The sequence below is a fragment of the Equus przewalskii genome, chromosome 19 (assembly GCF_037783145.1).
Source record: "Equus przewalskii isolate Varuska chromosome 19, EquPr2, whole genome shotgun sequence".
Lineage (NCBI taxonomy): Eukaryota > Metazoa > Chordata > Mammalia > Perissodactyla > Equidae > Equus > Equus przewalskii.
The window spans coordinates 39,642,015-39,655,006 of NC_091849.1; the positions used below are offsets into that span (position 1 = coordinate 39,642,015).

General features: G+C 49.3%; 1 protein-coding gene across 17 annotated transcripts in view; it reads left to right on the forward strand.

The window, feature by feature from the left end:
• The window catches only part of DAAM2 (dishevelled associated activator of morphogenesis 2), a 105,291-nt gene that overhangs the window by 51,293 nt on the left and 41,006 nt on the right, over positions 1 to 12,992 (forward strand). For 9 of the 17 annotated variants that reach the window (XM_070586027.1, XM_070586023.1, XM_070586033.1 and 6 more), the window contains exon 2: positions 10,143 to 10,368. In XM_070586027.1, the coding sequence (XP_070442128.1) occupies positions 10,201 to 10,368 (168 nt within the window). In that variant the 5' untranslated portion in view covers positions 10,143 to 10,200. Of the gene's footprint in view, positions 1 to 1,752; positions 1,938 to 3,142; positions 3,239 to 10,142; positions 10,369 to 12,992 lie in introns of those variants that run through there. The other 8 variants (XM_070586035.1, XM_070586025.1, XM_070586029.1 and 5 more) reach the window with 3 other exon arrangements.

Sequence of the window (12,992 nt, forward strand, 5' to 3'; positions counted from 1 at the left end):
TCAGGGTCCAGAGAATGACCATGTGAGTAGGCCCAACTGGGGTTCCAGGGCCAGCTTGCCCTAACAGGGCCTTGGGGTCCTGCCCTCATAAGTGACAGAATGCTGTTGTCCTGGGACCCCAGGAGAAGAGGACCAGGAGGAGTGGTCAGTAGGGAGCTGCTCCCAGCCTAGGGGTGCCTAGAATGGTGTGAGTTCTCAGTATGCTAGGGTGCTCTGGTGGGAGACCCGGCAGGAGTGCACAGGAGGAAGCTGTAGGCTGCACCCCCCCCATCCCCAGCCCCATCTGTGTGAACTGGGGGAAGGGCTTGGCTTCCCGGCAGCAGGAGGGGGTGAGGCACCCCACTGTCACAGTAGGGTGAGTTCCCCTTGGCCAGGAGCCCCAGAGCTCTGGCTCTGATGGGGAGCAGAGACTTGGGTGTTGAAATTCCTTCTCCTCTTTTACTTCACAGCTGTTGCCCAAAGAACTCCCCACCACTCCCTCTCATTCTCAGCCCGAGTCCTTGTTTTCCGTGCCCGGGACACGTCTTGCCAAAGCCTCCTCATCCGCTCACGCATGTGCTGGCACGCACACCCCTCTGGGACATCTCTGGCATCCATCCCTTTCTCTCTCTGCATCCTTGGCAATTCAGGGCCTCATTAACTCTTGCTCAGACAGACAGAGCTGCCTCCTCACTCTTCCCTCTTCTCTCTCTCTCCTGTAATCCACCCCATACGGTGCCACCAGAATTGTCCCTCCAAATTCCAGCTCTGATCAGATCTCACAAACTCTCCAACCAACTAATTAGCCAAAAGCCAACCAACCGTCCATCCTTCAGTGGCTTCCTCCTCCTTGCCTGGGATTCAAGGCCTTCATTTATCTGATCCCAATCTTGTTTCCCATTGTACCTCTTTGAGCCTTACACTCCAGCCTGGTAAAACTACTTCCCTTTGCCTCTCACTCACATCGGGCTTTTCTTGACACCAGGTCTTCAGTCTGGCACATCTTGGTTGTCAGTGCTTTCTTGGACCGACGCTGGCATGTGCCAACATCCTTGCTTCCTCTGAGACACAGCTTCAAGGTTGCTTCCTCTGGTAAACGTTCCAGATCACCCCAGCCAGAAGGTGCTCTTCCCTTCCTGCAGTCCCAGGGCCTGGAGCCGCACCTCCTCCCCTCCCTGTCCCCTGGTTGGTTGTGTGTGTTGAGGCACATGCCTCCCCAGGAAGTCTGTAAACCCGGGGAGGACAGGATTTGATGTTAGGTTCATCTCAAACACCCAGAAAATTGCTTTGTACATGGCAGCTACTCAGGGGGTGGACAGATGGATGAACGAATGAATGAATGCTTGACCCTGGCCTTGGAGAGCTGTTATCTGCTTGTTTTCTGCCCTAGTGAGACAAAGAAGCCTATATTCTTTTTATCATTTCCCAAAATGAGAAAACCAATTGGAAAATCCACAACTTCCACATTCACCCCCAAGTCAGAGAAATGTCACTTTGGGGAATTTTCAGTTTCACTTTCCCAGCAAGACGCCCCTTTCTTTCCTTCCCCTTCTCCCCTCTCTGCGTCTCCCACCCCCCAGCCTGCACTGAGGGGACTCTGGGACTGAGAACATTTACTTTTGCTTTCTCCATCTTTCCCAGAGCAGAGGGGGAAACCATAATTTAGGCGGCTGCTAAAAATAGCTTCCCCAGTCCTGGAAAGAGAACTTGCTTATTTCTGAACGTGCTCCCACCCCCTCCCCGGCCCGCCTGAGGCTCACACTACATGACAGATTGTTCGGAGCCCTGTCCTGAGGCTGACAGGGAAGTCACAGCGCTGGGTCCCATCAACCACGTGGCCTGGGTGCTCTCTGGGAGATAAACCTGCAGAGAAGTGGGGAGGTGGGAGGTCTCCGTGCTCTCCATGTCTCGTCCTGATCAGAGATGGAGCTCACGCCCAGCAACCTCGTAGACCAGCAGTGAGTGGGGACAGCATGGCAGATGTGGGGTCTGGAGACCTGATTTGAATCCTAGGCTCACACGTCGCATCCTTCTGAGCCTCAGATTTCCTCGTCTGTGCAAGGGGGCGGTGGGAATCGTATTTACCTAGGAGGGGTGTGGGGAAATTTGAGATAAACCTTGAACATGATAGGTGCTCAAAAAATGATAATTATAACTTTATTGTGATTAGAAAAGCTGAATTGGAGCACAGCCCTCCCATTTTAATGAGTAAGACAGGACACGCGATGAGCCGGTATGCTCTACTAAGTTGAACCATATGAAATTGATGATTTTGTGGATTAAACATAATTGAATACTGTCATTTACATATGATTCAACCTAGTAACACAGTGATAGGCAAGCTTTCTGGAAAGGGCCAGGTAGCAAACATTTCTGGCTTTGTGGGCCGTGCGGACTCTGTTATATGAAAGCAGCCATAGATAATACTCGAAGAAGTGGGCACTGCTGTGTTCCAATAAGACTGTATTTACAGAAACAGGCTGTGGGCTGGATTTGGCCCCTGTGATATTTGCCAACCGCTGTAATAATATGTCAGATTCATTCATATGTAGAGAGAACTTTCTGTAATACATACAGTCAACATTCGTGTATCTTCATCATTATAACAGTAGCTTATCTATATGGCTCTGCATGGTGTTAACTCTTACTAGGCACTGTTCTGAGTGCTTTACCAATATTAACTAATTCAATCCTTGTGACAATCGTATGAAGTATGTACTATTATTTCCTCATTTTACAGATGAGGAAACTGAGACTCAGGCTAAGTCACTTGTCTGTAGTCACATAGAGTTGATGGCAGTTGAACAGAACCCAACTGAGTTTGTGGGGTAGGGTTGGTAATTCAGGCAGCTTCAGGGTAGAAGCGGGTGTAGATAGGATTATGAGGGACCCCAGGCCTGTCTGCTGCCCACAGAGCATGAGGGGATGGTCTTCAGAGGCTCGAAGTGGGAGCAGGTGTGATGTCGATGGGCAGAGGGGAGGTGGGTGAGCAGATTCCTGGGTAGGTCAGCCTGGGATGGAAAAGCATAGATTCCTCCTCTGTGGGGAAGCTGGGCCTGGGGCCACTTCCTAGGTGACCCCCAGTGGCGCATGAAGGATCAGTGTATAGGGAGAAATCTCCAGCCTGTGGAGCAGGAAATTGTTTACATTCCTTTTGTTCCAGGCCTCATTCCCAGACCCAGGCCTCAGGGGACCTGGGGGGAGAGGAGAGCAAAGGAGCAGGCTCCCCAGGATGCCTGAGCTCTGCCGTCAAACCAAGGTACTTGTATACCCTGTCCGTTCCCTTTGCCTGTTAATTTAGCCACAAATTAATAGGTCACTGGTGGGGCCTCTGGCCTCACGCACACCATGCTGTTTCTCTCTCCACACCTTTGCTGATGCTGTTCCCCTTTGCTTGGAAAGCCTTTTCCTACCTCTTGCCCCCTTCCTTAATTCCCTCTCTTTCAAGACTGGCTCAATGTCACCTTCTCCTGGAAGCCTTCCCTGACTTTCTCTACCCTCACCAGGCTTGACCAGGTCCCCCTTCTCAGGGCTGCCAAAGTACCTGTCTCTCTAACCCTTCTGTGTTGCCACTGTCTCAACTCCCCTGGCTCCCCGGCTAGAAGGGGACCTCCGCAAGGAAAGGGACCATGCCTTGTTTGCTCCTGTGTCCTCATCACCTAGGCCAGTGTCTGGCCCATGGGCTAGAAGCTGGATAAAAGCATGCATGTTTGAGTGCAACATGACTTGTCTTCAAAATCCAGCCCCGTCGCCTATAGGATGTGGTCCTTGAGCTAGTTGCCTGACCCTCGAGAGTCTTAAGGTCATCATCAACAAGTTGGGATAGTGATGCTATTGGACGGTGGGGGGCAGTAAACGAGGTAAACAGAAGACTGTCAGCACACGGCCTGGCTCCCAGGATGCACTTTGGGAGCGGCCAAGGAGAGACACAATAGCACATCCTTGCCCTGTGACCTCATGTCTGGAGGTGGGGGTGGAAGATGGGACCAGGCGATCTGAATACCCCAAAGCCACAGCACTGGCCCCAAGAGCTAAAGGACGTGTTTATCAATGAGCTTTGTTTCTGTGACAAGAGCACTAGACCTGGGGTCGGAACATCTGGCTGTGAGTTCCAGCTCTGTCTCCTAGCAGCGGGGTGTCACTCACAAGCCATGGGACAGCCACTGAAGCCTCAACATCAAAATCTGTAAGGGGCGGGGGGGTGATAATAGTAATCACCTCGCAAGGTCGTTGTGAAGCTGAAATGAGACTGCAGAGCTGTGAAAACACTTGGCCCAGCTCACAGGAAATGCTCAGTCATGAATTATTGAGTCTGAATCTATAGAACACTTGAGAAAGCTCTGAGCAGGGCATAGCGTAGGGTACTCCTTGGACATGAGCCCTCTGGCTTAGTGGTTTACAGCTTTAGAGCCAGACAGGCATGGGTTTGAATCCTAGCTATGCCACTAACTAGTTGTGTGTCCTTAGGAAGTTGTTTAACCTCTCTGAATCACAGTTTATTGTTTTTAATAACTTCTTTAAAAGGATGCCACCTGTCTCAGAGAGTTGTTATGGAGATGAAATGTAGATATAGCCCAGTGTCTGGCACATAGAGTTTCAAGTATTAATAATATTCTGCCTTTACTTAAGACTTAGGAATAAGCACTAATGATATGGAGCTTTTGAAGTCCTAATTAATGCAAAAACTGATGTGTAGAGGGGCTAGGGGCCAGGGTTTGGGGGTAAGTGTTAGGATTTTCATGTTTATAGACCAAATGGGATATTGAACTCAAATACTAGGAAGTGCTTCTTGGCTTGGAGGGGAATGTGGGAGCAGTGCTCAGTGCAGGCAGAGGACAGCCCCCCGGGAAATCTTTGGGCATGGGATTGAGCAGACAGCATGGAAGGTCAGGACTGCTGGGGCCCTTGGAGGGCTTCAGACCTAGGAGGTCTTCTGCCATTGCGCAGAGAGGTAATGAGGCCCAGAGAGGCTACACTGTGGCCACCTGGGCCACAGCTGGCTAGTGATGGAGCTGGGACCAGCCTTGGTCTCCTGAACTAAGGAAATCTATTTTCTTGACATCTGAAAGGATGTGACATTAAGAAGGTGAGGTCTGGCAGGAGGTGGAGGACTTGAGGAGACCCCTTTGGGGAGCTTTATTGGCACAAGAGGGCTAATTGGTGGTGACCTGATGGTTTGGTGTCCTGGGCCAGTCACTCTGTGTTTAGGGACTGACAGTCCTTGGCCCTTGTCCCCACAGGGAGAAGGGGTGGGGGCAAGGAGACAGGATGTGGAAGGCATGGAGCTGTTGGTGTTGGGAAGTTTCCATAGAAAGGTGTGTGTGGGGGGCAGGTTATATTCCTCTGGCCTAAGTTCAAGTCCGCTGGGTTTGGCTCTGCCAATCCTTCCCATTTTTCCATGTTGCTTCTCAATTCTACTTTGAGGTGGGAACCTCCATTGCTCTTCTTTCCAAAGGCATTTTGCAGAAATGAATTGCTCTGGCCACCTCCATCTTTCCCACTCCCGGCCCAAGGTCAGAGATGAGGGTTCACCCTCCCAACTAGAGATGGCTCGGAGTCCAAGGAAAAGCCCAGCTCCTCTGATCCAGACTTCCCAATGACTGAAGGCAAAGCTGGGCAGCTTCTTCAGTCTGGCTGGGCTAATCTCTACCATGCCAAGCTTTGTGGCCCCATCCGTGCCTGGAGCAGGGCTCGTGGTTGCAGGTTCTGGACAGGCAGGTCTCACCTTGCTGGTGATAATGACGATGAAGGCCCAGCAGCAGTGCTGGCTGCCTTTAGTGAGTGCCCAGTGTGCTCCAGGCATCTTATATTATTTCATTCCCTCTTCACCAAAATCCGCTGAAGAAGATGCTGTCATTATCTTGGTGTCACAGATGAGGAACCTGGGGCTCTGAGAGGTTAAGACCTCGTACAACACATTCAGGATCACCCAGCCGGGAAGGCAAAGCTGGAGTCAAATCCCAGTCCGTCTGACTTGGAAGATTCTGCCGGGGTGAAGGGGGTTAGAACAGGGGTGGGTGAGAAATTGGGATGGTGGGAGGTGGAAGCCTCTCTCTGATGGAGGAGAAGGAGGGGGCCTTTGGGATCTCTGTAACCCTCTCCTGGTCTAGAGGGGACCTCTGAGACTGGAGCTGTTTCTAAACTAAGCTGTAGAGATTGGCCTTCTCTAATGGAGGGAGGCTCTTGGCGGGGCTGGAGCAAGAGGGGTAAAAGGGCCATTGAAGTGGGAAGACCAGCTCGGTGGGGTAGTGGCGCTGCAGTCCTGGGTTTTAATCCCAGCTCTATCCCTAGCTGTGTGGTCTCAGATAAGACCTTTCCTCTTTGCCACCTCAGTTTTCTGATCTCTACCGTGAAGCTAGAAGATTCCTAGCTGACAGCCTGTGGTTTTAGTCTTGGATGTTCAGATGGGGCCCTAACAGGGGACCATGGGGAGGAGGGTGTCCTCAGAAACGTAAACACACTGAGGAGCTGTCAAACAGGCCTCCCCTTAAAAGGGCAAATATGCAGCGTTCCCCCGGGGCCCAGGCCCTTCTCTGTGGGGACGGTACTTCCTGTTTGGAAGGCCTGTGTCTCCTTCTTCCCTCTTGCTGAGGCCACTGCACCTCACTCCTCATACTTAGGGGAGAGACATTAAAAATATTTAATGACACGTATGGCATGGCACCGACCCATCAGAGCAGTCAGGGGGTCACACAGCTGGTGTAAGACTAACAGGGGGTGCCAGCTGTAGGCCAGCCCTGTCCTTACACCTGCTTTCCCCTGGCAAAGGCTGGCTCAGGAGCTGCAGGGCAAAGATGACAAGGAGGGAGACTGGAGAGCAAGAAGAAGTTGGGTAGATGAAGGCAGGAAGAGAGTTCACAGCTCCTCAGACGCTGACCATCCCTCCCTCGAACCCCATCATGCAGTCAACCAGCCTCACCATGGCCTCTGGAAGTCTTCTTGCCATGCTTTATGCCCTGAACAAGGCCGTCTTGCCCACCAGCTGTAGCTGCATTTCAGAGGCTGATGAAACAAAGGGGACTTGGTCTGTATTTTACATCATCATCCCAAACTTGAAAATGGGTAGGGGACCCCCAGGGGAGTCCACCCCTATCTGCCTGCAGAATTAGTGCTTTACTAAGCCTCATGATCAGGCCTCATGCTGTTGGCCACTGGTTGTCGAGTCCCGTGGAAGACCCAAAGCCTCTCTTCCTCTCGTTTTCCTCAGCCACCAGCCTATTTCAGGTCTTCACCACCATGCATTAGCCCACTGGCCACTTCTCCTGCCCCCAGCCTCAGGACTGTCCCTTTGTTGTTCCCTACAAAGGTTTCTGATTGCTTGCCAACTGCTAGGAGTCAGAGATTTCAATCATTATTTCTTTCCTCCTTTTCTGTGAACACAGGTCATTTCCCAATTGACCAAGAAATATTTATTGAGCACCCACTAAGCACAAGGCATTTTATTAGCTGTAGAAATGGGGAAGAGGGCGTCAAAGGAACAGGAGACATGTCCCTGCCTTCAAGGAGCCTTCAGTATTGCTGTGGAGAGCTAAGATGTAAACACAGAAAAGATAACCCATAACACAAGGCAACCTCGGATAGTGTGTTATTTGAGGCTCTCCTGGGTCTATTAGAAAATCTGTCACAAAGTTTATGAAGAAAGATAAAATGGAGCCAGTAAAAGCCCTAGAATGACAATTAAAATGTATCATGACTTACATGAGAGGCCAGATCAGATTAGACTATTAGCTAGATTATTAGGGCTTAGGAAATAAAGCAGTGTTCTCCAGAAGTTACACTGGGTTCACTAGGAATAGGTTATGCAACAGTTATCTTTTTTGATAAAGTGCTAGAGCTTGGTTCAAGGAAATGCCGTAGATTTGGCATATCTTGAGTTCCATAAGGCTTTAGGGAAAGTCTCCTGTGGTGTCTTTATAGAAAAGAGGGCAAGATAAGAGCGTGGGTTTGTGGAGTCAGAGCTGGTTGAAGGAGTGTCGCCTGAGAGGGTTAATGACTACTTCTTTGGCATTCCCAGAAGAGGTAGCTGTGTCATCTGGTCTGTCTACATCTTTGTTGTGGTCAACATTTTTAGCAATGGTGTCGGTAAAGACCATGGAGACATTCTGATCATTCTGTTAATGACTCAAATCTAGGAGAAACAGCAAGAATCAAGACTCAAAAATATCTTGACCTCCTGTGGGTATCTACACAAGAAAATTGAACGCAGGGTTATAAACAGATATTTGTATACCTACGTTTGTAATACCATTATTCATAATAGCCAAAAGGAGGACGCAACCCAAGTGTTCATCAACAGATGAATGGATAAACCAAATGTGGTATATACATGCAATGGAATATTTTTCAGCCTTAAAAAGAAAGGAAATTCTGACACATGCTATGTCATGTTTGAATCTTAAGTACATTATGCCAAGTAAAATAAGCCAGTCACAAAAGGAGAAATACTGTATGATTCCATTCTTATGAAATAGTTAGAATAGTAAATTCACAGAGACAGAGAGTAGAATGGTGGTTGCCGGGGGCTGAGGGGAGGAGGATGTGGGGAATTATTGTCTAATGAGTACAGAGTTTCTGTTTTGCAAGATGAATAAAGTTCTGGAGATGGATGGTAGTGATGGTTGCAAAACAATGTGAATGTATTTAATGCACTGAACTGTACACGTAAAAATGGCTAAAATGATCAATTTTATGTCACGTATATTTTACCACAATTTAAAAAAATCTTGGGGCCGGCCCCATGGCTGAGTGGTTAAGTTCGCGCGCTCTACTTCAGTGGCCCAGGGTTTTGCCGGTTCAGATCCTGGGCTCAGACCTAGCATGACTCATCAAGCCATGGTGAGGCAGCATCCCACATAGCAGAACTAGAAGGACCTACAACTAGACTATACAACTGTGTACTGGGGGCTTTGGGGAGAAGGGGAATTAAAAAGGAAGATTGGCAACCGATATTAGCTCAGGGTCAATCTTTAAAAAAAAAATCTTGACCCCAGACCTGTGATATAATATTCAATAGAGATAAAGGCAGAATCTTATTTATGTCTAAAAGTTTAAGATATATAAGTGTGAGGAGAATATGGCTGGGCAGCAGTATGGTGAGTAAGCTATGGTCTCTCTATTGAACCCATCCAGAGTATCTGAAAGCCTGTTTAGGAACCAGTGGTCAAGGATGGTTTTACCTTTTCAGGAAGCCTATGTGCAGAGAGTTGGGCTTAGTCTATCTAGAAGCTATGTGGCATCAATAACTAGGGCCAGTGTTCCTTCTCAAGCTGAGCACCATTGAACGAGGCTCTCCCAGTGGTAAGCCAAAGACTTAACCCTTTCTGCTCCACCGAGCACCCAAGTGTTGGGTGTCCATTATTTCTTGTCTCTGGCCAGAGTGGTATCCTCAGTTGTTGGTTGGTATGGAAAGGAGAGTTGGCCAGATTTCCTTCAATATTGGTTGAACACCGTTCCAATGATCAGCCTCATTTCCTTACCCAGGGTTCACTCTAATGACTTCTCCAGGTCATCCCTCCTTCAAGATGGATGGGTAAACCTGTGCCCTGTTGATATCTCCCATCTATCCAAACATGCCTGGGCACAACAGACTGGGCAGAAAGCTGTGCAAGCCTTCCATCCTCTACTCCCCTGGAGGCCCTTGCTTCAGGAGCCATGCCTTATAATTATCTCAGTGTCTCTCCTACTGGCCTATTTCAACCCTTCCCTCCTCTTTGGATGAAACCTTTAAACTAGGTAACCCCAGACCCCAAAAAGAATTAAGTGAGTGACTGAGTGCTGCTGGAAACGGGTCTGCCAGAGGATAGGGAATAGGATTCCCACCTGCACAGTCATGGAGAGGGGAAGAGGAGTGCCAGCTCTGACCTCCTGGAAGTCATATTCTGTGACTGCAGACTTCCTCTCTTCTCAGGGCATGGAGGGAGAATCTGAAAGTGTTTGTGGCAGGAAACACTGGGAGAGCATGGTGTGGAGGATGGGTAAATGCCTCTAGGTGGAAAGTGCTGGAGGGAACAGAGAGAAGTCATGGGTGAATGGAGGGGGCCTTGGTTATTGTGTTGAGGGCTCCTGGCAGTTGGGCAAAGAAGTTATGGTGGCAGAGTGACCACTGCCCCTACCTACTTGGCTACCATTCCTGACCACTCTGTGCTCTGTGTTTTCTTGCCCAGTTCATGATGAGGACCTAGGGCATCTGCCCGCTGACTGTCCCCCTGGCCTGCAGTGACCATGGCCCCCCGCAAGAGGAGCCGCCATGGCCTGGGCTTCCTGTGCTGCTTCGGGGGCAGCGACCTCCCTGAGATCAACCTGCGGGACAACCACCCTCTGCAGTACATGGAGTTCTCCAGTCCTATCCCGAACCCGGAGGAGCTCAACGTCCGCTTCGCAGAGCTGGTGGTGAGTGAGGGGGCAGGGAAGGAAAGGGGTTGACAATTGTGAGGCGCATGGCTGGAGCAGGCAGAGCAGGACAGAGGACAGGGGCCCGGGTGCTAGAATCTCCACCTCTTGACACTCTGCTTGGGGCTGAGGTGGGCCCCCTGGGATGCATCGGCTGTGTAGGAGAAAGAGTCACTCACTGGAGTGGACACCATGACATCTGTCCCCAGAAGAATGGACCTACCTCATATCTCCATTGGATTCTAGACCTCATCGGGCAGCAGTTAGGTCACCAAGAAAGGAATGGGACCTGACTTTTGTGAAATAAGGCAATGAAGAGCCTCAAAGAGCATCAGAACACTCGATACCTTTCTCTCTTCTGCTCACTGGAATTTCTCTGGGATCCCTTTATCTCAGACACAGGAAGAAGGGACAGAATGGAGTTCTTTAGGCAGACACCAGGTCCCAGAACAGGGGATGATTGGCTAGAAATATGGAGGTAGAGATGCCTGTATCACACCTGGAACCTGGCTCAGGTCCGGGATAACTATATCCCATGTCTAGCCTGGGGCAGGTGGAAGCTCGGTTGTTCACACTGGTAGCGGCTCTTCCTGACTCTTTGCAATGCCCATCCAGACCAGAGCAGCACCATGTCTTTGGTGAACTCCTGTACCACAAAGAGACAGGACAGAAAAGAAGCAGGATTCCTCTCTTTGGAGATCTGATGGTGAGACAGAGCAAGAAATGTTCAGATCAGGGATGCAGGACCCATGCCCAGGACTCAGGCCTGTACCCTGGCCTAGAGCAATGAACACAAGTCCATCTACCGTTAGCTCTTGGTCACTCATTCTTGTACTTGGCCAGTAGTCAAGCCAGTGAGAAACAATGCTATGTGATTTGAAATGGGGTGTCATGCTTGAAGTCAATAGTGGATGTACCTGATGAAGGCAATGTAGCCCTTCAAATAACAAGAGCACTTGAAGATGAGACCATGCAGGTTATGGGAAAAAGTTGTCCACCTTCCTCATCACATTAGGTTCGAGAAAACTCACTGTTGTTCTGCTGGATACCTTTCCTCAGGATGGGGCATGGGTGGGAGAGAACAAAGTATTTACTAGAGTAGAATAACATTTGGAGCCTGATTGGTGTTAGTACTACTGAGATCCATTTTATACTCAGAATACTGCTGACACCAAATGTGTGGGTTTTTACCCCAAGCAATTCTCCAGTTCTCTGAGGGCACCAACTGGATGTCCTAAAATTTAACTCAATTCTGACACTAACTACCCAGAGTTAGTGCAGACCATACGGGTTAAGGCTCAGACCCACAAGACTGCCCCCCACTTCAAAAACCAGTCACAAGTAGTGGGTCCCTGGGTTACCCACATTCCTGTCCAACTTGGTTACAAATCAGGGGTTCTCACGATCCTCTCTTCAGGTTTGATAATTTGCTATAACGGCTCACAGAACTTAGGGAAACACTCTACTTACTATTACCAGTTTATTATAAAGGTTATTATAAAGAACACAAATGAACAGCCAGATGAGGGGATACATAGGGTCAGGCCCGGAGGGTCTGAGTGCAGGAGCTTCTGTCCCTGAGGAGTTTGGGGTGCACCACCCTCTCAGCACATCAATGCGCTCACCAACCCAGAAGCTCTCTGAGCCTTGCCATTTAGGGGCAATTACGGAGGTTCCATCATGTAGGCAGCATAGATTTTTAACTCAATCGCCAGCTCCTGTTCTCTCCCTGGAGTTTGGGAAGTGGGGCTAAAAGTTCTAGGCTTCTAATCAGGGCTTGATCTTTCTGGTGACTAGAATGCATCTGGAAGCCACCGAGGGTCCCACCAAGAGTTGCCTCACAAGAATAAAGAGGCTCCTATCACCCAGGAAATTCCAAGGGATTTAGGAGCTCTATGCCAGGAACTGGGAGCTGAAAGATCCATGATAGGAACTGAAAGATCGAAAGTATGTTTCTGACATTATCACAGTCAGGGATATTTTCTTGAACTGAGTGCATGAGTTTTGAGAGAAGGAGATGGCGAGAGGTGTTCTTTCTTTGGCCCTTTTATTCAATAAGTATTTATCCAGCATCTTTAGTAGGCAGGGATCCTTGCAAGGTACTTTGGCAAAAGCAAGAATGAGTCAGACAAGTCTTGTCTGCAAGGAGACTAACATCAGGTATTGATCAAACAAGTGAAAAATATTTCTTGAGAGGTTGCTGTGTGCTGGGCCCTACGGGGGTCCCAGGCATTGAGTGAGGAGCCACCAGGCATGGTCCTTGCCTCCAAGAATGTGAAGTCTAATAGGGAGACTGATCTTGAACAGTAATGACAAGCGTGGGGAGTGTTGGGAAAGGGAGAGTTCAGGGCACTGTGGCAGTGTCTAGCAGGGAGCTTTATTCTAGACTGGGGGTCATGATGGCCTCCCTGAACTGGTGACATTGACACAGAGATCTGAAAGTAGAGTGATGGTTAGGTAAGTGAATGGGGGTGCAGAACAATGACAGAGGGTCCCATGCAGACGCATATGTGAGAGTTTCAAGTCAGAAAAGAGCCAGATCATTTTGGAGGACACCAGGAAGACAAGAATAACTAAGGATTTTTGAGTCAATCCTCAGGGAGATAGAAAGCCACTGAAAGCTT